At 49.6% G+C, this 27,814-nt stretch overlaps 2 protein-coding genes and 1 non-coding gene across 3 annotated transcripts; 2 read left to right on the forward strand and 1 right to left on the reverse strand.

The window, feature by feature from the left end:
- The first annotated feature begins 5 nt into the window (after positions 1-5).
- Positions 6-3,885, forward strand: FAM167B (family with sequence similarity 167 member B). The gene is made up of 2 exons (XM_061148454.1): positions 6-2,843; positions 3,477-3,885. The coding sequence occupies exons 1-2, from the start codon at positions 2,586-2,588 to the stop codon at positions 3,705-3,707; spliced, it is 489 nt and encodes a 162-aa protein (XP_061004437.1). The 5' UTR covers positions 6-2,585; the 3' UTR covers positions 3,708-3,885.
- Positions 3,886-5,775: 1,890 nt separating this feature from the next.
- LCK (LCK proto-oncogene, Src family tyrosine kinase) lies at positions 5,776-26,147 on the forward strand. The gene is made up of 13 exons (XM_061148458.1): positions 5,776-5,909; positions 17,890-17,999; positions 18,293-18,374; positions 18,527-18,617; positions 18,835-18,933; positions 19,088-19,191; positions 19,374-19,523; positions 19,807-19,959; positions 20,145-20,324; positions 22,528-22,604; positions 22,696-22,849; positions 22,932-23,063; positions 25,488-26,147. Exons 2-13 carry the CDS (start codon positions 17,895-17,897, stop codon positions 25,688-25,690), a joined length of 1,530 nt encoding a protein of 509 aa, XP_061004441.1. The 5' UTR covers positions 5,776-5,909; positions 17,890-17,894; the 3' UTR covers positions 25,691-26,147.
- Positions 14,604-14,742, reverse strand: LOC133061070 (U4 spliceosomal RNA). Its single transcript, XR_009693903.1, has one exon. It is a non-coding gene; the product is annotated as a U4 spliceosomal RNA (small nuclear RNA).
- Positions 26,148-27,814: the final 1,667 nt, after the last annotated feature.

Here is a 27,814-nt window from a genome sequence, read left to right on the forward strand (position 1 = left end):
AGCTGGCCCCCCTCCCCCACCACAGCTGGCAGTCCTTGCCTGAGGGCGCCCTCTGCGGGGGCCACATCTGGTGCAGTTCTGCCCTCTGGAGCCCCATCCCTCATCACTCCATCCTTTGCCTATACACTGAGCTGGACCCTAGGGACCCAAGGGTGGCTGAGGAAGTTTTCCTTCACAGGGTTTTCAGTCTGGCAAGAGACACACTTAAACTGGTAAATTACAAGAGTTTCAATCTATTTACTGGAGGACCCATCCATCCAAATATTCTTTTATTTTTTAAACAATGATGCCTACAATGTGTTAAGTGCTGGTCACTAAGAAAAATAAAAGGTACTCCTGCCTTTAAAGAGCCTTCTGGTCTACTAGGTTCCAGGCTTTTGTGTGTGTGCAAAACCCTTCTTTCAAAGAATGAAATCATAAGTGGATTCCTACCCCCCCCCCCACACACACACATAATATAAACACAAAGTTGGAACCGTTCTATAAAAGGAACTAGATATAAAAGAGTATAAATTGTGAAATTCCAGACCAGGAGCATCAGCTGGGATGGGAATTCGTTAAAAATGCAAATTATAGGCCCTACTCCAAGTATACTGAATCTGAATCTCTGGGAATGGGGCAGTCTATTTTGATAAGTTTCCAGGGGATTAGGATCTATGTTAAAGACTGAGAAACACTGGAAAGTATACAAAAAAGCAAAACTAATCTAGGCTGTCAAAAATTAGAGCAGTATTACTGAAACTGGGTTCCCCAGAAACCAAGTTCCCTTACTGAGTTTATGATTAATCTCTCTATCCAAAACTTTTTAATCTTTTTTATCCCCTCTGTCTAGTCAAAGCTTTGGTTTTTCCAGTAGTCATATATGGATGTGAGAGTGGGACTATAAAGAAAGCTGAGCACCCAACAATTGATGCTTTTGAACTGTGGTGTTGGAGAAGACTCTTGAGAGTCCCTTGGACTGCAAGGAGATCCAACCAGTCCATCCTAAAGGGCATCAGTCCTGAATATTCATTGGAAGGACTGATGTTGAAGCTGAAACTCCAATACTTTGGCCACCTGATGAGAAGAACTGACTCATTTGAAAAGACCCTGATGCTGGGAAAGACTGAGGGCAGGAGGAGAAGGGGACGACAGAGGATGAGATGGTTGGATGGCATCACTGACACAATGGACATGGGTTTGGGTGGACTCCAGGAGTTGGTGATGGACAGGGAGGCCTGGCATGCTGTGGTTCATGGGGTCACAACGAGTCGGACACGACTTAGCGACTGAACTGAACTGAAGAGACATTCTGACTCTGAAACTACTATTAAGGAATGTCACAGAAACATCACAAGGTGATGATTAATCCCAGCCTCTTTGTTCTTCCCCCTTTTTTTTTCCTTTTCTTTCTTTCTTTTTGCCCTACCACGTGGCATGTGGAACTTCCCCAACCAGGGATTGAACCCGTGCCTACTGCGGTGGAAGTCTTAACCACTGGACCACTGGGGAAGTCCAGTTCTTCCCCTTTAAAAACAAAAAACAAAAACCTAACATTCAAAGACAAAGTTGATGTGGATCTGAGACTTGTCTCTTACTCCCCTGCTTGGCCCCCCTGCAATAAACCCTTACTTTGCTGCAAACACCCTGTCAGAGCTTGGCTTTCTGAACTGTAGGTACACGGGCAAACTATGCTTGGCTACATTACCGTTAGGAGAGTGTTCTAGCCACAAAGAAGCTTCCTGGGTGATGGTAATACTCCTTTGCTTGATCTGTTTACATCAGTGTGTTCAGTTGGGGAGAATTCATCAAGTCATGTATTTATGACATGTAAATTTTTTTGGGTGTGTGTTATATTTCAATACAAAGTTTTAAAAAGGGAAATGCTCTGGTTGAAGCCCTGGGAGGGGCAGGGAGAGGAAGGTCGAGGAGCCATCCGCAGCTCTGCCCTTACCCTGCACACAGTCCTTGTGGGATCTCCAAGGGAACCTAAAGTTCCTTGGAATATAGCTTGAAATCATTGATCTGTCCCAACAGAGTCAGTGACTTGTCCAAGGTCCCATAGAGCCAGCACCGGAACCCAAGTCTCCTGACTCCCAAATTGGGGATCTGGACACTATTCCTTTGCTGAAGGGCCACAGTCATGAGTCAGGACTGGGGGCAGCTTGTCAGCCTCCTATCCCCTCCCCAATCCCTTAACTTGGGTCTTGGGAAGAGGGCCAAGACGCTGGTGTGGACGATGCTTTTCTTATCCTGGAGCAACTTCCTTTCTGGGAACTGGGTGTCTCCTTTTGGGCAAAGACAATAAATTTCATCCAAGGGGCCAGAGGCGCAGGGCTCCTCCTGCCCCCACCCGGATGGGCATCACGTGGCTCCCAGGATAGCAGTCCAGGAAAATCCCAGCCCTTGCACACTCAGCCTCCCACACCCATCTGCTTACCCTGACACACTCAAGCCTCCCTGACCCACCTTGAACATTCACCATCGCATACTCTCTGGCTCATTTCTTTCACTCTCAGCTTCTCCCACTTCTCCCTGGGTAATACTGCCAGCCTTTCCCTAACCCCAGAGCTGCAGGCTTTCCCTGTCGCTGCTCACCCCCTACCATGTCCCTGGGACCATTAAAATTCCAGGCAGTGGGTGAAAATGAGGAGGATGAGGAAGCAGAGAGCTTGGACTCTGTGAAGGCGCTGACAGCCAAGCTGCAGCTGCAGACACGGCGGCCCTCATACCTGGAGTGGACAGCCCGGGTCCAGAGCCAGGCCTGGCGCAGGGCCCAAGCCAGACCCGAGCCCAGGGGACCTGGGGCCATTTGCGGATTCGACTCAATGGACTCTGCCCTTGAGTGGCTCCGACGGGAGCTGGTGAGTCTGGTGGGGTGGGCGGCCTTGCAGAGGGCCTTGAGGGCAGTCCTCAGGGCCCAAAACCTGGGGTATGGGGAGGGGATGAGAATGACCCTGCCTCCAGCAACTGCCCTCTCCTGTGGCTTTGTCCCAGGGTTGAGGAGCCAGGAATGGACTTGTCCAGTGTTTTATTCAGGGAGCATTACTGAAGAAGGAGTCCATCAGTCTACTGACCTTGTGCTCCTGTGGCTCAGAGGACAGAGTCCTGCCCTTGGGGGCCACCAGGGATAGCTGGGGAAGGCATGGGAGCCTCCCAGTCTCCTCTGCAAATTGCTATACCCCAAAGATACAAAGGAGGCACTAACCACGCTGTCCCCAGAGGAGGCCAGTATTAACTAAATGGCTCTTAATCCAGTATGTGCAAATATAAAAATGTCCAGCCTCCAGACTGGAGATTCCATCTAGTTGATCTAAGATCAGGCCCCAGGAACCTGTACTTGTTTAGCTTGGTTTTAGAGCAAGATCTATGAGACGGGCTATATAGAGCCGGGGTATGAGGGGGTGGGAAGGACAGAGCCAGGGCAAAGCCCCCCAGGTGTGGACCGGAAGGGAAGAATGGAGGTTCAGCGGGCTCATGCCCTCTCTCGGCCGCAGCGGGAGATGCAGGCACAGGACCGGCAGCTGGCAGGGCAGCTGCTTAGGCTGCGGGCCCAGCTGCACCGGCTGAAGGTGGACCAAGTCTGTCACCTGCACCAAGAGCTGCTGAACGAGGCCGAGCTGGAGCTGGAGCTGGAGCCCGGGGGCGGCCTGGCCCTGGCCCCGCCACTGCGGCACCTGGGCCTCACGCGCATGAACATCAGCGCCCGGCGCTTCACCCTCTGCTAAGGGATCCCTGCGTGTCTCCTGCACCACCCGCTACCCATTCCCCAGCCCACCTGGGACGAAGGAAGAGAGGGGCGCCCCAGAAGAGCCAGCACCTGGAGAAGGGTCGGGGTAGAGCTGGGGAGATGCTCAGAGCTCTGGGAGCTTAAAGCCCCAGCATCCTGGGGCCCTGCTGCCCGGATGGGGGAGGAGGGCGGTTTGGAGGAAGGGGAGGAGTTCACAGACCCCCCAGTCTCCTCAATAAATCTCTGCTTCCCATCAAGGTCTCCGCAGTCCTTTATTCAGGCCCGGGTTCACTGTCTCGCTGGTTGCTAGGTTCAGGGGTTCTACCTTGGGAGAGGAGGCTGGCCTTGCTGGTAGAGAAGCCTGATGGATCCTCATCTCCCCTACAGCTCCACTTCTATCGCTCTATCTCATCAAGATCAGGACTGGAAAAGAACTTAACAGTCTAAATCACCCCTATGGAATGTGACTCAGATAAATGAGCCGCTGAAGAACGCAGGATCTTGTAGACCTGGGTTCAGTGCCAGCTGCAACATTGATTCTCTCAGACCTGGAGGAGGTCTCTTAAACTCTGCATCTGTTTCTTTATCTTTAAAATGGAAAATCCAACTCCACAAATAGTTAGATACATCTTAAGTGAGATAATGTACAGTAAGTCCTCAATAAAATGTACATTATTATCACTAGCCCCAGTCGTGTTCTTACTGTTGTCCTGGGGCCCAGAGATGCACTGTGAAATGCTCAGGTTCATAGCAAGGGGAGCTGGGGCCTGCAGCCGGACTCCGGGCTCTGTGTCATTCTGTAGGGCTGTTTTTTTGTTTCAAAAAAGAACTTGGTGTTTCTCAGCTTTTGTTTCTGTGTCACCCTCTTTGTCTGACTTTCCAACTCAGGCTTCCTCTCCCCCCCACCCGTTTCCTGTCTCCCCCTTCTCTCCGCAGCAGCTGAAGGTGCATACAGCATCAGCTTCCACCTCACAAACCCCAACAATGCTCTGTGGGCTTCCCCTCCCCCAAGCTGCTCCCTCAGTGCAGGCTCCGGCGGTGGCAACAGGTTTGTTTTCCGATGGGTGGGGTCAGGGCCCAGCTCTTGGGCCTGAGAGAGGCCACCTAGAGTTCCTCGTAACACTGGTGACCTGACCCTCAGCCTCTGACATCTGCCACCCTCAGCCTGGCCCCTGGGGAAAGGGAGATTGTTGGCCTGCTTCATGCTTGTGACAGGGTCCCTGCCTCCTGCCTGTAACAGAAAGTGCTGCCAGTCTGTCGCCTGTACTGGGGGCCTGGGCAGGAGTGTTTGTTCTGTCTCCCACCTGTTGCAGGAGGTGGTGTCAGGCCTTCGCCTCTGACGGGGGCTGTGGCCTCGTCTCTACCTGGGTTAGAAGGGTTGCCCTACTCTCCAACCGTAATTAGGGGGTGTTGTCCTGCCCTCTGCCCACAGAAGAGGCTATGACTCTGCTCCCTTAAAGACACCAGGTGGTCCTGTCTGCTTCCTTAAACAGCCAGTTGTCCAGCGGACTGTCTGTAAGAGGGGTGTTAGCCTCCCCTCTGCAAATAATAAAGTTCTTGCCCCATGCCCTGAGATGGCATGGCTTTGGTTCCATTGTGTGTCTAGCAGCTGTGTGCGCCTGGTATCTATCTGACTACCTGGCATCGTATCTGCTCTCCAGCGATTTTACAGGGATGTCATTCCCCCCCCGACTCTGAGGTGATGTTACTTTTGCACTCTGACTGTATTGAAAGGGTCACCTGGCCCTCAGACCGACAGCCGTGCAGCTTGCCCTTCGCTGAAAGCTGAGTGGGTGTCTACTCGCCTCCTGCTCACTGGGGCTTCAAGGCAGCCTTTGAATCTCTGGTCCAGGTGCTCCCTCGGGGGGGCGGAGGAAGTTGCATCCAATATCCTCCTCCACCTCCGGGTGCCACCTTCGGGGTGAATGGGGCCTGGACTGGGGGTGAAAGGACCCTCGAGGGCTGAGAGGCAGGGGGCGATGGCAGCAGGAAGCTTGGGGTGCTGGAGGCTTGCGGTTGGGCTGCTGGGGCCCGGTTGGCTGCGGAGCCCTCAGGAGGAGGCAGGAAGTCAGGGTGGGACGTGGGCGCGGGGAGACAGCCGGTGGCTACGACGGTGAGGGGAGCCGAAGCTGTGTCTGGGCAGCCGGGCTAGGCCAGGAAGACCATGTGAATGGGGCCAGGGGGCTCCTGGGCTGGGCAGGTAAGGAGTACTGGGAACAGGGGCCTAAGGGCTGGGTGTGGGACCTGAGAGCAGAAGGCTGCAGCTGGGTCTGGGGTCAGGCTCCCCCGGGATGCAGCAGCCCTTCAGGCTGGGGTCAGGAACACCTGGAGGGCAGGTGGGAGGCAGGCTGAACAGCCAGATCTCCCCTTTCCTGTGTAGCTGTCTCCTCCTGCCTCCACCACACTGCCTGCCATCAGTGCCCACGTCACTGGGAGCTTTTTCCTTGGGGATCTCTTAGGTACTGAAAAGGCCTTCAGAAATCCCTACATCCAGCCCCTCATCCCACAATGGATAAGCTTCCTGAGGCCCAGACTGGGCAAAGCACTCCCTCCCCACAGTCCGTCAGCAAGGCAGAAGCAGATAGGGTGATGACCCAGGGAGAAATGATGGCCTAGGATGTGACTCCCCCCTGGAGCAAGGCGATGGACAGGCTTGAGTCAAGGGTCCCAAGAGTCCTTCCACTTGCTGGTGCAGACCCCAGTGACAAGACTCTCTTGAGAGAGGGAGGGGAATCGCCCAGAGCATCCGGAGGGACACGTGAGAAGTGACTTTAGCCTCGACCCACACTGCTTGAGAGAAGGAGGGGGTCTTCCTTTGGGAATGGATGGGCATGCAAGGGGATATTTACCATCTGGGATGGGGCCTGGGGCGGAAGTATCTGACAGGACTCCGGGAAGTTGGGGGGTGAGAGGATGATGGGAGAAGGGAAGAGGAAGGGCTATTTTTATTCTGGACAGGGGTGCCGTTGGCCCTGGGCAAGGACAGTCTGGATTTCCATCTGGAAACTTGCCACTCCTGCCCCTGCCAAGTGTCCACAGGATGTCCTTTCCTCTTCCCTTTGTTCCCTCCCGCCCCCCACCCCCGCCCCTGCCGCTGCCTGCTTCAGGCCAGTGGGCCCTGCTGGTTCCTACTTCAGACCCCAGGAAGGTGGAGGCCCAGGGAGGCAGAGTCAGCTCCCTGTCCACCCCCTCACTTTAGCTCTCAGCCTGTAGTTTATGGGGTAAATCCCCACCTGAGCCACACTTTCCAGGTTTCCCCTGCCTCCCCCACCGCCATTGGAGTTTTTCTTGAAACAGTTTCCACAGTCTCAGCCATGTCGCAGTCTTTCATCCCCAGCTTCAAGGCCTGCAGCCTCTTGTGGGGCCTGGAAAACAAGCTGGGTCTTCCCTAGACTCCCCCAGACCCTGGACCGGCATGGGCCATCCCACACCCCAGCCTGTGCTGAAGGATGATTCAGGGTCCCTCGCCCTCGAGGCTCTGGGACAGAGGCACTTCTCAAAGGGAAAAGGGCCAAGAGATGGAGCAAGAGAATGGGCGGAAGCTCCGGAGATCGAGAGGAGGCTTCCCTTGGGTGATCGGAAGGCTTCCTGAAAGAGTCAGGTGGTTCTGAGAAGAACAAAGGCCCATTTTGCAGAGTAACTAGGATATGCAGCCAGAGTCACTGTCTCTGGGTTGTTCCTTGGGTCCTAGGAGGGCAGAGACCTCAGGGCAAAACCAAACACAAGAGAGCCAGCGGGGTTGGTATAGAGCGAAGGACATGCATTTCACAGTCAGGCTGACCCAGGCACAATTCTGGTTCTGCCATTTCCTTGAACAAATGACTTCACTTCTCCAAACTCCAGGTGATTTATTGGTGAAGAGGTAATAATAAATCCTCTTTGATTTCCCACCAGAGAGTGCTGGTGGGAAATCAAAGAGAAAATGGCTGTGATGTGCGGTGGGTAGTACCTGGCATGCAGTAGGTGCTTAACAGAGGTTAGGCAACCACTTCTCCTGCAAATGGTGTACCCAAGAGTGTGTGTGTGGTGGGGATGTTGGGGGGGGGGGGGCTGTCCGTACCCGGAATTACTCCTACTCAGCACCTTGGCAGGCCAGTGGGCAGCCCATTCCTTCACACTTGTGGTGTAGCTTTGCAAATGAGCTTGTTTCCTGTGTGTTCTAGTGGGTGTGAGAATTCTAGGCTGGGCCACAGGGTCTATCTTGGAGGAGAGTCCCACATATACCTTCCTACAGACACATAGACACACACACACACATGATCCTTCCCTCCCTAGGCCAAATATCATTCATATCATCACTAGGAAATGTAGGTGTGCATGGATGTTCAGAGGCAGAGGCAGGGACCACATATATATCACACATCAGTTCAGTTCAGTCGTTCAGTCGTATCCGGCTCTGACTGCAACACACCAGGCCTCCCTGTCCATCACTAACTCCTGGAGCTTACTCAAACTCATGTCCATTGAGTCGGTGATGCCATCCAACCATCTTATCCTCTGTCGTCCCCTTCTCCTCCCACCTTCAATCATTCCCGGCATCAGGGTCTTTTCAAATGAGGTCAGTTATTTGTATCAGGTGGCCAAAGTATTGGAGTTTCAGCTTCAACATCAGTCCTTCCAGTGAATATTCAGGACTAATTTCCTTTAGGATGGACTGGTTGGATCTCCTTGCAGTCCAAGGGGCTCTCAAGAGTCTTCTCCAACACCACAATGGGATCCTATAAATCCATGCACAGACCCACAAGCTGATGGCTTCAAGGCCAAGCTCAATTCAGTGAGAGCAGTGCTGAGGGGAGCTGAGTTTGTGGGTGGGGTGGAGGCGAGCGGGGCCCCCATCCAGGTGTTGGTTGGACGATATCTGGAGCTATATTTCCAACCCTTGGTCCAAAGAATGCTAGTTCCACGAGGCGCCCGGAAAGAAAACAGTTTTGGGTCCAAATCAACACAGCCTCAGCTGTGAAACGTCCCATGTGAAATTTACCATCAATGTTAGCTTCCCCAGAGAAGGCGGCTGTTCGATCTTGTCTAACCCGGTGTTTCTCAGACTTCAGTGGTCACAAAACCTTTTTTCTTGTATCCCTAGTCCCTTGCCTGCACCTCCAGAGACAAGAGGAGCAGTGGAAGGTTGATTCTTCTCAAAGGATTGTGTCTCAAAAAAAAAAAAAAAAAAGGATTGTGTCTCTTACCAGAGTTTTTGCGTTGGTGGGGACTTGGTTGTTTTCTGTTTTTCAATTATAAAATTAGCACATGGCTGCTTCTAAAAATTTAAACAGTAGGGACTTCCCTGGTGGTCCACTGGCTAAGACTCTGTGCTCCCAGTGCAGGGGGCCCAGGTTCGATCCCTTGTCAGGGAACTAGATCCCACATGCCACAACTAAAGATACTGCATGCCACAACTAAGACCCAATGTCATTAAATAAAATAAATAAATATTTCTGAAAAATTTAAACAGTACAGAGACATATACAGAAATATAAGAAATGCAGCTCCCTCCAATCTCACTCGTGAGCTACGCTCACTGTGAACAGTTTGGTGTACATCCTTCCAGATTTTCCCCTATGTGGCCACTGAAAAGCGTATTAGTTAAGAGTTTAATCCCTGGAGGCAGATAGCCTGAGGTTCTGCTACTTATTTCTATCACTTATTTGTTATGAGGCCTCAGACAAATAGCTTTACCTCATTTGGGCCTCAGTTTTTGCATCTGTGAAATGGGGATAATAATAGCACTTACTTGATAGGATTATTATGAGAATAACATGAAGTCATGCAAATGAAGGCTTAGCACAGTCTGGCTGAAAAGAATCCCCTAGGTATCCATATTCAAATGCAAATAGGGGGATTCCCTGGTGGTCCAGTGGTTAAGAATCAGCCTGCCAAGGCAGGGGACACAGGTTCTATCCCTGTGTCCACGCACATTTGCTTTCACATGCCGCTGGGCAACTGGACAATAGCCCCCACTCTCCGTAACTAGAGAAAGTCTGCACACAGCAACAGAGACCCAGTGCAGCCAAAAATAAACAAACGAGTAAATAAATACAATATTAAAATAAATAAATGCAAATAGCCTTAGACTCTACATTCTGTTCTGTGACTTACTTGCCATGTTATCTCTGGAACATTTTTCCATGTCTATGTGGAGATCTACCTCACCTTTTCAGTGGTTTTAGCTAAATATCGTTAACTTGGTTAGTGGGCAATGTGGTGATTTTAAGATGCTGCTTCCTGGACAGTATTGCTGTTTGGCGCTGTTAGTGTTGTCAGGAGTCCCAGACGTTACTGGTCAGTGAGCTAAAGGCAGACCTTACTGCCTCCAGTGAAAATAAGAGTGACCCACCAGAGGGGCACCCACCTCTGTCACAAAGGGCAGAGTCAAGTGGACGGGAACCTCTGATTATTCACCTGTGTGTCCCCAGCTCTAGATCAGAGCCTGGCACATAAGACATACCCATTAAATTGTAATCCGTAGGCTGGCCAAGTAAGAAAGTCGTGCCTCCTCTAACCTACCAAGCGAGGCCTAAGTTCAGAGCACTGTTTCACAGTACGGCATTTCCCCAAATACCGCATCATTGATGCGGGTGAGTGATCTTAGGGGGTCATGAATGAACATGTGCAACTGTAAATTTAGGTATTATACCATGTGTTTATTTTAATATATACTGATTTCCATTTATAGCTGGTGATACTAATTTTCCATTTTTTTTTTTTTTAAATTAAAGTACACTTGATTTACCGTGTTCTGTACTCATTTTCCATTTATGGTAGCAAAGTTTTCATTTGAGATAAATATATTAAATGTGAAAAATGGTCCGTGGAAGTGCCAAAAATCAAAAAGGAAAATGAATATGTTTAAGGCTGGGGTCATGAAATACCCATGCTGGCCTCAAATAACAATTTTCATTTACTTGGTCCTTACTATGTACCATGTTAAGTACTTTATTATATGAGGTCATCTAGATACCACATATTATGTTCACAACAGCCCTGGACACAGATCTATTTTTAATTTCCATTTTGAAGATACAGGAACCAAGGGAGGTTTATGTTCTTTTTCTTTTTGGTCACACCGCGAAGCATGCAGGATCTTAGTCCCCTGACCAGGGTCCAGGGATTGAACCTGCCCAAAAGCCCTCTGCCAGTGAATGACTGGGAGGCCTTGGGAATGAACTTGGGTGACTATGACACGGACATGGTGAGCTGAACCTCTCTGATCGGCAGACTCCCAGAAACTTTAATAGAGTGGTGTGGATTGCCAAATTTTAAGTAATGCTTCGTCCTGATAAAACCTACATGATGCAAAATACAGACAGAGGTACATAAGGAAGGGGACTCAATATGACAAATTACTTTGTATATACAAGTTACTAGTTGGAGGACCTCTACCCAAAATACAAGCTTTAGAATAATCACTCTATTGCCCTTTTTATGGCAAAACTAGGAGAATCAGTTCTGTGTTCAAACCACTCCGAGTTTGTGAGACTAAATCCATTTTTTTTGCATATAAGAAAAGACTCATCCTTTTGTTCTCCGTTTTCGTGAACTCTGTGAACTCACCGGGTTTATTCCAAACCGGTATTATATCAAAGAGGAACACATGAAAAAGGAAGGAATTCAGGATGCATCCCTGTTTTACCCACTAGAAATTATTTGCCATGCCTGTCAACCCTGATTCTCAAGTACCGTGATGAGGATTCGGCATGGACAGCCACAGCCCAGGCTCTTCACTGAACATATGCACTTTCACCAATTATCAAATGTTCACCAAAGAAAAAGGCCAAGAAAATGCTTTAAATTATTCCTAACAGATTTTGCCACAATGTGGCCCAGAGTGGCCTGGGTCAGTGAAATAACCTGCCTGCTCTTGACATACACATTGACCCAAGAAACCTGGGCAAGAAGCTGGCACACATTTTGGACAGAATGTTCAATAAATGAATAGGTTTACAGTTCAGGAGAGGGAAAGTCTCATATTTTTTTTTAAGGGGACAAAACACATTCTAGGCCCAGTCAGGTGAGACAATGTCTATGGAGTTGGTAAAAGTGAACGAGCTGGCAAGAATCAGAGCTTGTTATGGTTTGTTGTTGTTGTTTTAATACTGATGCTTTATTATTAACTGAAGTTCATACTGTATTCAGGTTCTCTTAGTTTTTAAAAAGTAATGAATTAATTTGGCTGAGTTGGGTCTTAGTCGCTGCATGAGGGATCTTTAGTTGCAGCAAGTGAGATCTAGTTCCCTGACCAGGGATTGAACACAGGTCCTCTGCATTGACTGCTAAGTGAAGTCTTAGCCACTGGACCACCAGGGAAATGCAAAATAGAGCTCATTGTGGTGATTCCTAAACAACCCTGGGATCAGAAAATTTGGTCCAGGAACTTCATGAAATCTGGGATTTTTGATCAATTCTACACAGAGTATGAGCAGGGAAATTCCATGGGTGGAGGAACCTGGCAGCCTATAGTCCATGGGGCCACAAAGAGTCAGGCACCAAAAAAAAAAAAAAAAAAAAGAGTCAGGCACCACAGTGACTAAACAACAACAATGATGAGCAGGGCACTGTGTGCTGGGCTCTGTGGGTAGAACGCTTTACTGCCTGAGCTACCAGGGAAGCCTGTGTTGGGCTCTGTGAAAAGAGACAAGAGAGATGGGACCTGAAATCTAGCCCTCGTTCCACTCTCCAAGTTTGAAACCCCAGGGAGGGGTGGCCCTTTATAACTGGCACAAAGCCCTCTGTGGACCATGGACAGACCTTGAGTTTGACCAAGAACATTACAGACACCAGTCAGAGAAGGTCTAGAATCTACAAAGTTGCTCCTATTGACCTTGAATTCTTGAGTTGGGAGGAAAGAATGTCCTGTCTCATTCACCCCAGAATCTGCCTTTGTTACTGATTCTGGGAGTCCTGGCGATTCTCTGGATCTGCTTCCTCTTTCTTTTTCTTTCTTTCTTCATTCCTCTCCTCTCTTACTTTCAATGAGAAATTTATATTAAGCTTTAATTTTTATTTTCTTTTTATTAACATCATTTATTAACCTGGTTTGATCAGACTAGAATGGGACCCACATAGCAACCCACTCCAGTGTTCTTGCCTGGAGAATCCCAGGGACGGCGGAGCCTGGTGGGCTGCCGTCTATGGGGTCACACAGAGTCGGCCACGACTGAAGCGACTTAGCAGCAGCAGCATAACCTCACAATTACATAGGGACCCGTACAAACCATACATACCCCCATTTCATTGTACAGCCATCTGCATACACGGATAGGTATGCACAAATAGCATGATGCTCAATGATTAATGTGCCTCAGTAGGCACAAACTTGTATTCACCAGCCAGGGAAATGTATTCTCAAAAACATGCATTTTTGAGACTCACCTAGTGGAGTAGTGGATAAGAATTTGCCTGCCAATGCAAGGGACACGGGTCCAATCCCTGGTCCCAGAGGATCCCACATGCCGAGGTGTGACTGAACCCGTGTGCCACACCACTGAGCCCACTCGCCTAGAGTCTGTGCTCTGCAACAAGAGAAGCCACTGCAATGAGAAGGCCGCACATCAAAGGGACGAATAGCCCCCGCTCACCGCAACTTAGAGAAAGCCCGAGCAAAAAAGCAACAAAGACCCAGCACAGCCAAAAAACTGAAAAATAAGTAAACCAAAAACATGCGTTCGAGATAGATGGAGAATTGTCTTAGAGAGAAAGGCCTGTTAACAGCGCAATGCCACACTTCTGATGGAGAGTAGATTCCATTCTGTCAGACCTCCTTCCCTGCTCCATTTTCTCCATCACCTCTCAGGATTCCCTACCCTCTTTAGACTTTCCAGGAAGTGAAGAACAGAGCAGAGTACCTGGATAGAGGAGGTAGGGGCCTAATTGGAATCCACCTCTGCCAAGAGCCCTCATGTACTATTGGGAAAAACCACTCAGCTCCTCTGATCTGACACCATCTCCAAATTTAAAATGAGGCTGATGAATTACACTAGTGCTTCTTCTTTTATTTATTTATTTATTATTTTGGCTGCACTGGATCTTAGTTGCAACTCTTGGGATTTTAGTTGCAGCATGTGAACTCTAGTTGCATCATGTAGGATCTAGTTCCCCGACCAGGGATGGAAGCCAGGACCCCTGCCTTGGTAGCACAGAGTCTTAACCACTGAACCACCAGGCAAGTCCCTACACTCTTGCTTCTAAACTCTTCCCTCCAAGGACTTACTTGCCCTTCCCCTGTCGTACTTTTCCCCGCTCCCCCATGGCTCTCCTGATTTTGAGGGTTTTGCTGACTAAACTACCTCATTTCGGTACTAATTTTGTTGTTTCTAGTTCAAATTTTAATCAGAGACTTAACTAAGTATGCATTGTGTGTGTGTGTGTTCAGTCGCTCAGTCGAGTCTGACCTGTGTCCGACTCTGTGCGACTCCACAGACTGTAGCCTGCCATGCTCCTCTGTCCATGGGATTCTTCCCGACAAGAATACTGGAGTGGGTTGCCATTTCCTCTTCCAGGCAATCTTTCCAACCCAGGGATCAAACCCGTGTCTCCTGCATCTCCTGAATTGGCAGGCAGATTCTTAACCACTAAGCCACCTGGGAACCCCAAGTATGCATTGAAGAAACAATAACGCAATTTGTCAAACTGAGAAACAAATCACCTGCAAGCCTTCAGTGTTATTCTGGATGCAGCCTCATAGGTGCATGTAGCTCCCAGTGGCTGGGAGCCACTCACCAGAATTATGTCTGACACTGTCAGGTCTTGGGGTCTTCTGATTGCTGCCAAGTGTTGTACTCCAAAACTCACACTTCTGTACAGGGCAGGGCCTGAAACTCGGTCCTCAGCTGGAGGACTCCAGGGGCCCTAAACAAGTCACAGAAGAAACACTAAGGGTCAGATACCCAACAGAGTTACCAAGTACCATTTTCCTTAATTTAACACAGCTTGACTTTTTCTCACTCCTGGCCTGTCTTTTTTTTTTTTTTTTCAATTAGCAATAATCGCGCCTCGGATAAACCTCATTGGCTACGATACTGCCACTGCGCAAAGCTGGCCTGTCTTTTTTTAATCGACGTATAGTTGATTTACAATATTGTGTTAGTTTCAGGTATATAGCAAAGTGATTCAGTTATGCATATATATTTTTTTCCGATTCTTTTCCATTATAGGTTATACAAGATACTAAATATAGTTCCCTCTGCTATACAGTAAATTCTTGTTATTTATTTTATATGGAGTGGTGTGTATCTGTTAATCTCGTATTCTTAATTTATCCCTCCCCTCCCCCACCCCTTTCCCCTTTTGGTAGCCACAAGATCATTTTCTTTTTTTTTCCACAAGATCATTTTCTAAGTCTGAGTCTGTTTCTGTTTTGTAATAAGTTCATTTGTATTAGTTTTTAGATTCTGTATATAAGTGACATCATGTAATATTTGTCTTTCTGTTCCTGGTTTACGTCACTCAGTGTGATAATCGTAGGTCCATCCATGTTGCTGCAAACGGCAATATTTCATTCTTTTTCACCTGGTCCCAGTCTTTAGGGACATCATCACGTCCTCTCTGGCAGGTCCAGATTTATCCAGGGTATAGGTCCTGCCTGCATGTTTTCCTGGACCCTCGCCCAAGGCCAAGCGGCTCCTCTTCTCTCCCCATGTGACCCCAGCCTGGACCACGTGCAGTATTCAGCCTTAGATTCAGCATAGATTTCTTCTGCCGGTTGACCAGCCTCTCCTCACTGCTGCACCCCAGTTCATCCCATTTTCTCAATCCCAAGCTTTTCTCATCTTGCTCTTACCCTTTCCGAAGCCCCTGAGAATGTCAGGCCTAGAAGGGACTTAACTGATCTAAGTTGACACCTTATCTGATGTTGGTGTTCTCTGTATAATATAACCAACTGGTGGTTTTCCAAGGGCTGTTTGACTATCACAAAAAACAGATGGCTCAGGACCTCAGACCTTAGACAGTCAGCTCATCTGAGGCTGGTTCCAGAATGTAAACAGTTCTTTTCTGGAGGCTTTTGCTGTTAATCAGTTCTAAGCCATAATAAAATTCGCAATCAAAAAAATAAAAAAGCCGTTTGCAGCCACAGAGCTGAGCAAGATTTCTCAAATGTCTCCCCAAGACTCCTAAAGTAGGGGGGAAGAGTAGATGCGCGAACACCTTTCCTTGAAAGTCTTTTGATTTGGCTTAAAATTTTATGTACATTTTGTATTTTCCTCTATTTGTAATAGATCTGTTTGTTTAACTATATGAATAAGGTTTAATTATGTGTTTAACACTCATGCTTTGAGAGGTACACACCCGTAACTTCCGGTACCCATGAAAGGTTATAAGTATCTCAGTTTAAGAGACATGAGCTTAACAACTACACTCCAATATAAAATAAAAATTACATAAAAAAAAAAAGAAATGTGAGCTCAAAGCCAAGAAGATTATTTACCAGTCACATTCTTCCACTTTCCAAAGCAGGGGTTGGTAGGGCAGAATGGGTACTCGTGGAAGTTTTTCTAAGCTCTAAACCAAGCCAACATTTATCTAAGCTTCTGAGGAAGGGATGACAATTCCCGGTTGACAGAAAAGGCAGAGTGAAACTAGAGGAGAATGATTTCAGCAAAGTGACACAATGAGTATTATTCCCAGAATTTGAACATAACTCCAGGGACTATCCTTGAATCTTTTTTTTTTTCTTTAATTGAGTTATAATTGAATAGGTCCTTAAGTCTTACTAACTAAAAAAACGCCACTGCTCCCCACCTCTGGTTGACCTCAGCATGGATTAGCAGCTCTAGCTTTGTTCTGCCCGTAACAGTTGTCTGAGTTTGAGCAGAACTTTCTGGTCCTCTGTTTGCTCATCTAAAATCTGAGGTTAGGCTTGGTGGTTTCTAAGACCTTTGCAAATGGGAGAATCTGTGCATTAACCCTCCACATACCAGTCAACATTTATTAACAAGAATCGTCCTGGGTGATGGGATATTCAGGCAAATAAAACACAACCTCTGCTCTTGCTGAATCCCTGTTCTCACCAAGCGGGTAGGAAAGGCAGAGGGACTGACACATAAATTAGTGTCATCATGGCACTCAGTGGAAGTTGATGATTGTGGTTGGTCAGAGTGGAATGTTGTAGGAACAAAAAGCACTGGGCATTGGGGAGGCTTCACAGAGAAGGTGATATCTGAGCTGAACCTTGAAGGTTGAGCTAGAGTTCAATAGATGGGCAAGAGTATTCCATGGCAGGTGAACCACATGTGCAAAGGTATGTTGTAAGAAGACTGAGTTTTTTTGGGAAGAGAAGCTCAGAAGACAGACTCTGTGTGTGTGTGTGTGTGTGTGTGTGTGTGTGTGTGTGTACACACATGTGTGTATAGAAGAATAGACTGAGGAGATGGATTTGATCTTGATATTAAAGCTTCTTGAATGCATAAATTAATTTATCTGAGGTCTGGTATTTCCACGCAGTCCAGAGGACCAGCCCTGGGGGCAGAGGTACTGTAAGTCCACCCCTGGGGACTTAGGGGTGAGATCCCCACTCTGCTTCAGGCAGAACAGCTCCACTTTTCCCTGCTTTATCTACGGGGTTCCGCTCGATTTCATCTGACAAAAAGTTTCCACTGCCAAAGCAAGCAAACAAATACAAAAAAATGTATGGCCAATATGGCCGCTGAGGGGTTTTCTGATAGGGAGAAGCAGAAAGAAGCCTCTGAAGCAGACTCTGTGGGGGATTTGGGAGAGCAGAGCCCTGATGGCTGACATTCAGGAGAGATGGTCCCTCATTCAGTGTCCTTGGCAGCAGGGGGGAACTCGTAATTAGAAGGTGAGGTACACACACCCCACTGGTAGGGGAGGATCAAAACTCAGGTCTCCCCTAGGGTTGGGGGAAGTGTATGTGATCTCTACTAGGTAGTCCCCCAACTTGGGGGATGGGCTGAGAAAGTGGGAGGGGGGAGAGGCAGGAAGTGGGCAACTAGACTAACAAAGGTGCCTGTGGCGGTTTACCCAGCCCAGGTGGGAGGGCGGGGCCTAGGTCTCAGCAGGGGCCATGTGTGACTATTAGGAGCTAGGACCCCATTTCAGCTTTTCTGCGGCTGGAGAATGGCGGCTGGGGGGCTGACAATCTCAGGCACTTCTGGAAGTTCCCAGGGCTAGGCCCTAGCATGTCTGATGTTGGGGGAGCCCTTTCAGCCCCCTCTCCATTCCCCCAGGGACCATGGGCTGTAGCTGCAGCTCAAACCCAGAAGATGACTGGATGGAAAACATCGATGTATGTGAAAACTGCCACTACCCCATAGTCCCACTGGATAGCAAGACCACGGTAAGAGGCAAGACAGGGGGCTTGGTGAGGGAATCGGGTGGGATGTAGGTGTGGGGAGAAAGGAACAGATCATCCCTACAGGTCCTGGAGATGACAGCGAGCCCCCCTGCCACACAGCAAGGAAAACCTTAGAGAGGGAAAGGGACTCTTCTAAGGTCACACAGCAAGTGGTGGGCAAATTCAGTGAGAAGATCCAGCCAAGCTGAAGTGAAGGCGAGCAGGAGAGTGGGGAGGCAAGCCAGGGGTCTCACCCAGCCTCCAGCTCTCTGACTTCTCTCATCCCATGCCCACAGCTGCCCATGCGGAATGGCTCTGAAGTGCGTGATCCACTGGTCACCTACGAGGGATCCAACCCCCCAGCTTCTCCACTGCAAGGTGACCTCAACCAGCAGGGCCTGAAAGACAAGGCCTGTGGATCCTTGGCTGACAGCCTCCATCCCCTCCTCTCCTCCCCGACTTCTAACTCCTGAACTCACCCTCCCAGCCTGCTCCAGAAGTCTTCTCCCTGACTGCCCCTGTCTTTACAGACAACCTGGTTATCGCCCTGCACAGCTATGAGCCTTCTCACGACGGAGACCTGGGCTTCGAGAAGGGTGAACAGCTCCGTATCCTGGAGCAGTGAGTGCCCCCCTTCGCCCTGCCCATCCTGGGGTATCTTCAGTACCGCAAACCCCTGCGGTCCCGGCTTGCAGTGGGAGCCCTTCAGACAAAAATCGGAGGCTCCGGAGTGCTGAGCTGGAGGGTGGGGTGGCATGGCCTAACGAGGGGCTCCGATGGAGGGTTTCCAGCCGAGTCCGAGGCTGTGCAGACCATACTAACTGCCGCCGTCGCGCAGGAACGGCGAGTGGTGGAAGGCGCAGTCCCTGACCACGGGCCAGGAAGGTTTCATCCCCTTCAACTTTGTGGCCAAAGCGAACAGCCTGGAGCCCGAACCGTGAGTGGGGACGCGTCGTGGGAATGGTGGGACGGAGATCCAGGGACCTCGGAGCAGAGGAGAGGTGCTAGGGGTGGTGGCGGTGAATGCTTGAGGGTGATAGAGGAAGACTGGACCAGCGGACCAAAGAAGCCTTCGCTTCTGCCTTGAGCAGCTGGTTCTTCAAGACCCTGAGCCGCAAAGACGCGGAGAGGCAGCTCCTGGCGCCGGGGAACACGCACGGGTCCTTCCTGATCCGGGAGAGCGAGAGCACGGCTGGTGAGCCGAGGGGCTGCTGCGAGGCATCGGGAGGGGGCCGCGGGCTGGGGCCGCTAGCCGAGGTCCGGGGTGCGAGGAGGCCGCGGGGGTGGGGGCCGTGGGGGCCGCGTTGGCGGAGGGGAGACTCGCTGGAGGTCACCCCTCCCCGTCTTCTGCGTTCCTTCATCCCTTCTTTCGTTCAGGATCGTTTTCACTGTCGGTCCGGGACTTCGACCAGACCCAGGGAGAAGTGGTGAAACATTACAAGATCCGTAACCTGGACAAAGGCGGCTTCTACATCTCGCCCCGCGTCACTTTTCCCGGCTTGCACGAGCTGGTCCGCCATTACATGAGTGAGCGCGGCGGGACTCTTCACCTGGGCCCTACCCTATCAGCCTGTCTTCCCCGGTTCCTCTCAGGGGTCCCCCTCCACCCCCCGCCCATCTCTCAGCATGCTCCTTCATTCCCGCCACCCCCACCCAAGTGCGTGAGGGGCGGTACCTTGTAGCCTCAGGGATCAGGTGACAGCCCCATTCCTCCCCTGCCTGTCCGTTTCCCCAGGTGGGGACTGAGTGAGCCCCCCACCCCCCAGTCCCGCCTTACTGACAGCCCTTCGCCCCTCCCTTGACCTCGTAGATACTTCGGACGGGCTGTGCACACGGCTGAGCCGCCCCTGCCAGACCCAGAAGCCCCAGAAGCCGTGGTGGGAGGATGAGTGGGAGGTTCCCAGGGAGACGCTGAAGCTGGTGGAGCGGCTGGGGGCTGGCCAGTTCGGAGAGGTGTGGATGGGTGAGTGAGGCCCTCCAGGACTGCGGGCAGGTGGGGAGGGGAGTCGTCTATTGAGGTCCTGAGAGTTCTACGACAGTACCCCCGAGCGACTCTCTCTCACACACACACGCTGTTTCAGGTCAGCTGTCTGTCTGGCTCTGAGTACATGGGCTGCGAGTGACCCTCCCAACCCTTCCCTGCCCTAGGGTACTACAACGGGCACACGAAGGTGGCAGTCAAGAGCCTGAAGCAGGGCAGCATGTCCCCCGATGCCTTCCTGGCCGAGGCCAACCTCATGAAGCAGCTGCAACACCAGCGGCTGGTCCGGCTCTACGCGGTGGTCACCCAGGAGCCCATCTACATCATCACGGAATATATGGAGAACGGTGGGCGCCATAGCCGTGCGCGGCCGCTGGGGGCGCTGCCGTCTCCTCTGCCCCCTCCGGGAGTGGGGAGGAGATCTGCGTGGCTCTGCACTGAGGCTTTTCTAGAGGAATTTTGCTGAGGCCTCAAAGACTGACTTTCAGGGGCGACAAGAGGGTGTGTAGAGAAGATACGGTTTGAATCGTATCTGGGAGCCCAGCTTGAGGAGGCAGACTCTGGTTGTTCAGCCGCTCAGTCGTGTCCCACTCTTTGCAACCCCATGGACTGCAGCATGCGAGGCCTCCCTCTCAGGTTCTGGAAGAGCACTCAACACCCATTTTCCCTCACCTGCAGTACTGTTTGCCTTCTTCAAAGCCTTATCTTGATCTAAGGATGCTTGATCTCAGGAGATGAGTAGGTCCATAGCCCCTTTTCTATCTCTTCTGCCCCCAGCCTTGCGGGGTCTGATCTGTTCCAAGGCCCTCTTTTTCAATTCTTGGTGAGCCTCTCTCTGTCCCTTCCTCCACTGTTGGACAGATTGAGAGCCCAAGGAAGGGTAATTTAAATAAATAGAAATTTCTAGGCCTAGCTTTGGGCCAAGTCTCTGTCCCACCTCTGAGGCTCAGTTCCCTCAAGAATAACAGCAGAAATCTAGCAGAAAGTAGTAGTCATTAAGGGCTCTGACTGCTTGGGTTGGAATCCTGGCTTGAGGACTGTGTGGCCTTGGGCTGATCACTTCACTTCTCCCTGCCATGGTTTCCTCATCTGTAAAATGGTGATAATAATGCAATAGTAACTTTCTTATAGGATCTTTGTGAGGATGAAAGCTAATGCATATAGAGCAGTTAGGACAGTGCCTGCTGTATAGTAATGGCTCAGTAAGTTTGTTGTTATCTGGCTCTGATTCTTTGGGAGTATAAAATCTGTCCCTCTTTCAGGAAGGGAAAAAAGCTAATTGGCTAATGGATTCTGAAAATGGCAAATAGCAGGCCACCTTCAATTGGTAGTTGCTTGGAGCTCTGTGTTGAGAAGGATTCTGAGGTTCATTGGAAGTGAGCACTGGGATTGAGTAGCAATATCTGCCATAGACACAATGGAGGAATGACGGGGTCTGTCCACATATTTGCTGCCGTTGGGTGAGGTTTTGTCTCAGTGACTAATTCAGCACTCAAATGGGGACATTCAGGTTGTTGTCATCTTCACACAAGGTTTTAATTTCTTGAGAAGGGCCAATGGTTACTAGATCTGTTCCAGCCACTCTAATGCCTGGTATTTTCCTAGTTACCCTCTGCTACCAGAAAGATGGTCCCTCACTCCCTCATGAAACCTATTTTCATATTCCATTTTATATATTCAGCATACATTTATTGCTGTTTACTGTGGGCTGGGAGGAGCTTCCCACGCGCCTCACGTAAAGAATCTGCCTGCCAATGCAGGAGACACAGGAGACGCAATTTTGGTCTCTGGGTCAGGAATATCCCCTGGAGGAGGAAATGGCAACCCACTCCAGTATTCTTGCCTGGAAAATCCCATAGACAAGAGGAGCCTGGTGGGCTACAGTCCATGGGGTCCCAAAGAGCCGATACAGCTTAGTGACTGAGCATGCATGCACTGTAGGCTGGGAATATTGATGAACAAAATAAGAATCTTGCTATCAGAGAAACCTTGCTTTAGTTATGCACCCTAGGAAAACCAGTTTATGCCATAGGAAAGTCTTAGCAGGAAGATGATGATGATGATACAATTTATTATTCTTGGTACGATGTAGAGAGGCTTTTTAAACAAAGAGTCTAGCTGAGCCATGACCAAAATGAATCTGTAGCAGAAGAAATGGGACAAAGAGACTTTGGAGTGGGAACCCAGTGGTCTATGAGAAAAATCTCACAGTTGTCTAGGGTAGATGGAGTAGAAGAGGCAGGAGTGGAGGGAAGAGAAGAAACTGCAGATATGGACTATGCAGGGCTTGGATGCCTGGCTGAGGAGTTCAGGTTCCACCCCACTGGTGACAAGAAGCTTGCAGACCCCTCCAAGTGGCATCTTAGTCCCCAGAAAAAGGGCATCACACATCTCAGGCACCCTTACTCTGAACACACACTCCTCCATTTTCAGCTCTTACTCTTTCTACCACACACCAGACATGGCCTCTAGACCCCTAGTTAGGGGAGAAGGGTCTGGGAGCTTCCCCCTGGGGCAATTTGGGTCAGCAACTCTTGCTTCTGTCCACAGGAAGCCTGGTGGATTTTCTCAAGACCTCCGAAGGCATCAAGCTGACTATCAACAAACTCTTGGACATGGCCGCCCAAGTAAGGAGACTGGGGAGGGGCTGAGCATGGGCACAGGGCAATGGGATGCAGATGTCTGGCCCAGGGCTGCTGACCTGTACCTGGTCTGCAGATCGCAGAGGGCATGGCATTCATTGAAGAACGGAATTATATCCACCGCGACTTGAGGGCTGCCAACATCCTGGTGTCCCATAGCCTGAGCTGCAAGATCGCAGACTTTGGTCTAGCACGCCTCATTGAGGACAACGAGTACACAGCCAGGGAGGGTAGGTATGGGATATGAGGGAAGCCAGGGGTCTCTGGGGTCTGGCCTGGCAGACCCTGGTGACCTCACTGCCCTCCCTCCAGGTGCCAAGTTTCCCATTAAGTGGACAGCACCAGAAGCCATTAACTATGGGACATTCACCATCAAGTCGGACGTGTGGTCTTTCGGGATCCTGCTAACAGAGATTGTCACTCATGGTCGCATCCCTTACCCAGGTCGGGGTCCAGGCTGAAAGGGTGATGGGGAAGGGCAGCAAATTAATGTCTTTCTACTTCCTCCTGGGCTCAGAATGTGAACCTTTCCAGCTGCTTCCTCTCCGTCCTCCTAGGAGTGGCACTCGTGCATCCCCAGTCAGGTGCTACATCTCGTAGGCCTGTCTTCCATTTCTGTCCCTGAATCTCTCTTCCTTCAATAATCCCAGCTTTTGTATTTAATTCTAACACAGGCAGCCTAGTAGGTAGAAGAGGATCTGGTCTGAGAGGCAAGAGGCCTGCTTTCTTTTTTCATTTTTTTCCAAGTTTTATTTATTTTAATTTTTGGCCACACCTTGCAGCATGTGGGATCTTAGTTCCCCAACTGGGGATCAAACCTGCACCTGCTGCATTGGAAGGCAGTCTTAACTGCTAGACCACTGAGGAAGTTCTCAGAGGCCTGCTTTTTATTACTACATCTGCCACTGATGCTTTCTCTTTGACTTTGATCAGATTATTGCTTCTTTTCCCAGTTGTAAAACTTGAGGTTAGAACAGTATTTGACCCATACGAAACACTCAAGAGTGTTAGGTTTTATTATTAATCACTTTGGGCAAGTGACTACCTTTCTGAGCCTCAGTTGCATGATATGAGAAGCAAGGTTATTTTTGAAAGAGCTTGACTCATAGTAGATGCTCACGAAACACTGACTTCCTTTCCCTCTGAAGCCTTCCATGTCGAGTGAGAGAGATGTGTAAACAACCAATTCCCACCCTCTCCCACTCCTCGCTCTATCTTCTTGACAAAGTTCTTTACCACTGAATTCAGCCAGGACAGGAATGGAATTTTTTTGGAAGGAACTTGCTAGGAAACTCTGGGGAAAGGAAACAGAACACAAAGACAGGGTCGGGAGGTCGTGTTGCCCAGTGGCCAGACTGGCAGAAGCTTCCCACATTCTGAGCAGTGTGCCCAGAACTTTGCTCCTGGGAAGGTAAAAACACCTTAGAATTAGGTGTGAGTGTGCAGGCCTTCCCTAGTCTGGACTTGTCCCATCAAAGAGTTCAAGGGCAGCACTGGGTAGAAACATACTCTTGTCATCCTGCCAAGAGCTCACACTGCTCCCTTAGAGAATTTTTCTCCTAGAAGAATAAAGGCAATGAAATCATGATGATAAATGGCAACTGACGCATAGTTTCAGGGTCAGGGAAACTATGGGGAGTAATGGGGACCTGGGTAAACTTGCGTCTGCGCCAGCAGATGGTTGCTATTAAGACAACAGGGCCCAAAAAACAGAGCTGTGTTTTTTCAAGAGAAGCCAAAGCTTGGAGTTTTAGGAAAATTTGCCTATTTCCAAATATTGGTGATGATTCAGATTGTTTAAAAACACAATAAAGGGCCAAGCCAAAGTGGGTCTGTCTGTGGGCTATATTTAGGCTGGGTGTAGCCAATCGGTTTGCACCCTTGACTGTCCATCAGTGTTGTTTCCTAGCCTATGTCTTTCCGTGCCCTGATTTTTAAATGTGAGGGACACCTATCTAGAGGCTCTCCAGGGGCAAGGCTTGAGGAAGAGAGGTCTCTATTGACTAGGTTCCAGTTTGAAGCTTTGTAGGAGTAAAACTACTGTTTTGCTAGGACGTCTAGGAGTTAGGCTTCTCTTCTCAGGAAAATGAAGGAGAAACCAGAGGACACACTGGTAATTTAGAAACAGGGAGTCTATTTCTGCTGTGACCATTCAGTTCTCCAGAGCAGCATCTCTTGGGGCCTACATGTAATGGGCCTCGCTGATGGGGCCAGGATCAGTACAAAGGGAGGGAACTGGTCCAAAGATGACTTCATCTGGGTCACAGAGGGGCCTAGTGAATCTTCTGTGCCCAATGCAGGGTCTGCCTGGCTGAGGCCCAGGATCCACCTGGCTTCCTGATGCAGCATCTCATGTGCCTGTTCCCAAAGCTGGAGAAACTTCTCCACTGTCCTGGCTGTGGGCCCCCATCCTGCGCTGTGCCCTGACAGCACCATCCTTCCCCACCAAATAATAATCATCACAGGCGCTCTTTATGCTCCATCTCCTCCTCCAGGCACCATCCTCAGGGCTGTGTACACACTTTCTCATTCAATCCTCACAACATCTCTAGGAGGTGGGAGCTCCTATTATCCCATTTTCCAAATAAGGAAACTGAGGCTCAAAGAGGGGCAGTGGGTCACGCAAGGACTCACAGCCAAACACGTGTGTTATTTCATGTTTAAGCCATAGCAGACACTCCAAGTGGCATGACTGACCTTTCGTAGGCACTGCCAGTATAGCCTTACCATCCTTATCATCGATGAAGACCAAGATCCCTTTGGATTGGTGCTCACACCATACCTGTTGTCAGATATCTTCTTGACCATCACCCTGCCTCTGGGCTTCTGAAGCCTGGAGCCTTGATGTCAGTTCTCCTATCAACCTAGGGATGACCAATCCTGAGGTGATTCAGAACCTGGAACGAGGCTACCGCATGGTACGACCTGACAACTGCCCGGAGGAGTTGTACCAGCTTATGATGCTGTGCTGGAAGGAGCGCCCAGAGGACCGGCCCACTTTTGACTACCTGCGCAGCGTGTTGGAGGACTTCTTCACAGCCACAGAGGGCCAATACCAACCCCAACCCTGAGGGCTGTAGGTGACTGGGGCTTGCAGCCCTCCCACCATCTAGCCAACCTGGCTGGGGGAGGTGCCGTTCCTGTGTCATACCCATGTGGCCTATGCACATTTGGACTCAGCATGTGAATCCCGCCCATGTGCGACACATACACTTCTCATGTCTTATACACAGGATCTGTAGTTGCGTGGGCTTTGCACATGTGTCTTGTACATGTGTGGCCTGTGCATATATGTCTTGGACACTTGTCCAAGTTGTCTCTTTCTGGGTGCCCCCCTGACTTCCAAGACCACCAAAGAGAGGAGAGAGGCTGTGATTAACACCTGCTTCTCCCTGCCCCCTTTTCCTTTCCCCTGGTCATCAAGATGCTCTTTGAGGGCTGGGACCTTATCTAAAATACCTCTGTGTGCTCCTCTTTGGTGTTGGCACACATAAGGAGCTCAATAAATATCTGTTGGCGAAGATTGTACATCTTTCTGCTGCCCACTCCAGTCTCCTCTTCCCTGCGGGGGGCTGGGGGGAGTGGACGTTCCGAAGATGGAAACTGAGGCACCCTGATTTGGGGTGAAAGGTGGGAGGGATGAAGGTATGTCTGAACTTTTTCCAGCCTTGCTGATGTTGGGTGCCAAAAGAAGGTCCTTATACTTTGTGGTATGTGTTTTTTAAACCCCTTCAAACCTCCACCCCAAAGAATTATGGGCACCCTAGCCAGAACCTCCTAGAGAGTAGATGTGTCCCAAGACCCTTCCTTTCCCATTGTACAAGGGTGACTGCCTTTTCCATTTTACAGCTACTGATTCAAGAGCTATATGTTCTGATTCACCTTTAACGTGTTTTTAAACATTGAGTTAATCCACTCACTTAACAAATATTTATTGAACATTTACTGTGCACTTGGCAGTGGATAAGATCTCTGGGGAGCTTACAGGGAAGATAGACAGTAAGCATCACAAAGAAATAAATGGTATGGTATGCTGCAAGGTGATAGTGGTAAGGGGAAAATAGAACAAGGAAAGGGGGATTAAGAATGTCATATTTGGGGGAGATTTGTAGTTTTAAAGAGGGTGGACTAGGAAGGTCTCATCGAGAAGGTGAATTTTGAGCAAAGATTTGAAGGAGGTGAAGGAGTAAGTGGTATAGGGGAGGAGCACTCAGGCAGAGGGAACAGCCTGAGGCAGAAACTTGAGACACAAAGGGCAAGCTCTGAGACATAAAGGCTGCCTGAGGGAGGATGGTAGATCCTATGGGGCCTGGGCCTGTGGCTTCTGCAGGAGCCATTTTGAGACTCACATTTTAAAAGGATGGCTCTTACTGCTGTCTTAAAAATAGACTGAGAGCCTTCCCTGATGGTCCAGTGGAAGACTCCATGCTTCCACTGCAGGGGGCGTGGGTTTGATTGCTCTGGGAATTAAGATCTTGCATGCCAAGGCACAGCCAAAAAGTAAATGTGTGCTGGGTGCTAAGCCCCTGCATTTGTGTCCAGCTCTTGCGACTCGTGGACCGTAGCCTATCTACAGGGGTTCTCCAGGCAAGGATACTGGAGTGGGTTGCCATTTTCTTCTCCAGGGTATCTTCCCGACCCAGGGATCAAACTTGAGTCTCTTATGTCTCCTGGATTGTCAGGCGGGTTCTTTAATTAAATTAATTAAGTAGGGCTTCTCTGGTGGCTCCATGGTAAAGAAGCTGCCGCCAGTGTAGGAGACATGGGTTCCATCCTTGATCTGGGAAGATTCTACATGGTGCAGAGCAACAAAGCCTGTGCACCATAACTACCGAACCTGTGCTCTAGAGCCTGGGAGCCGCAACTGAAGGCTCTGTGCCTTAGAGCCCATACTCCGAAACCAGAGAAGCCATTGCAATGAGAAGCCAAAGCACAGCACCGAGACAGTAGCCTCCGCTCACCAAAATTAGAGAAAAACCTGCCCAGCAGTGAGGACCCAACACAACCAAAAAAAAAAAAATTTATAAAAAAAATTAATCAAAAAAAAGAAAAGAAGATAGACTGAGTTAGCAGCCAGTTTATAAAACTGGGGCAGTTTGGCATAAAACTCCAGATTTCTGTCTTCTCTTGAGAAAACAGCAAGATTTGGCTCCTTTGGGTTTACCTGGCCTCATGGAGCTGAGTAACGGCCACCG

Source organism: Dama dama, chromosome 8, assembly GCF_033118175.1.
Source record: "Dama dama isolate Ldn47 chromosome 8, ASM3311817v1, whole genome shotgun sequence".
Lineage (NCBI taxonomy): Eukaryota > Metazoa > Chordata > Mammalia > Artiodactyla > Cervidae > Dama > Dama dama.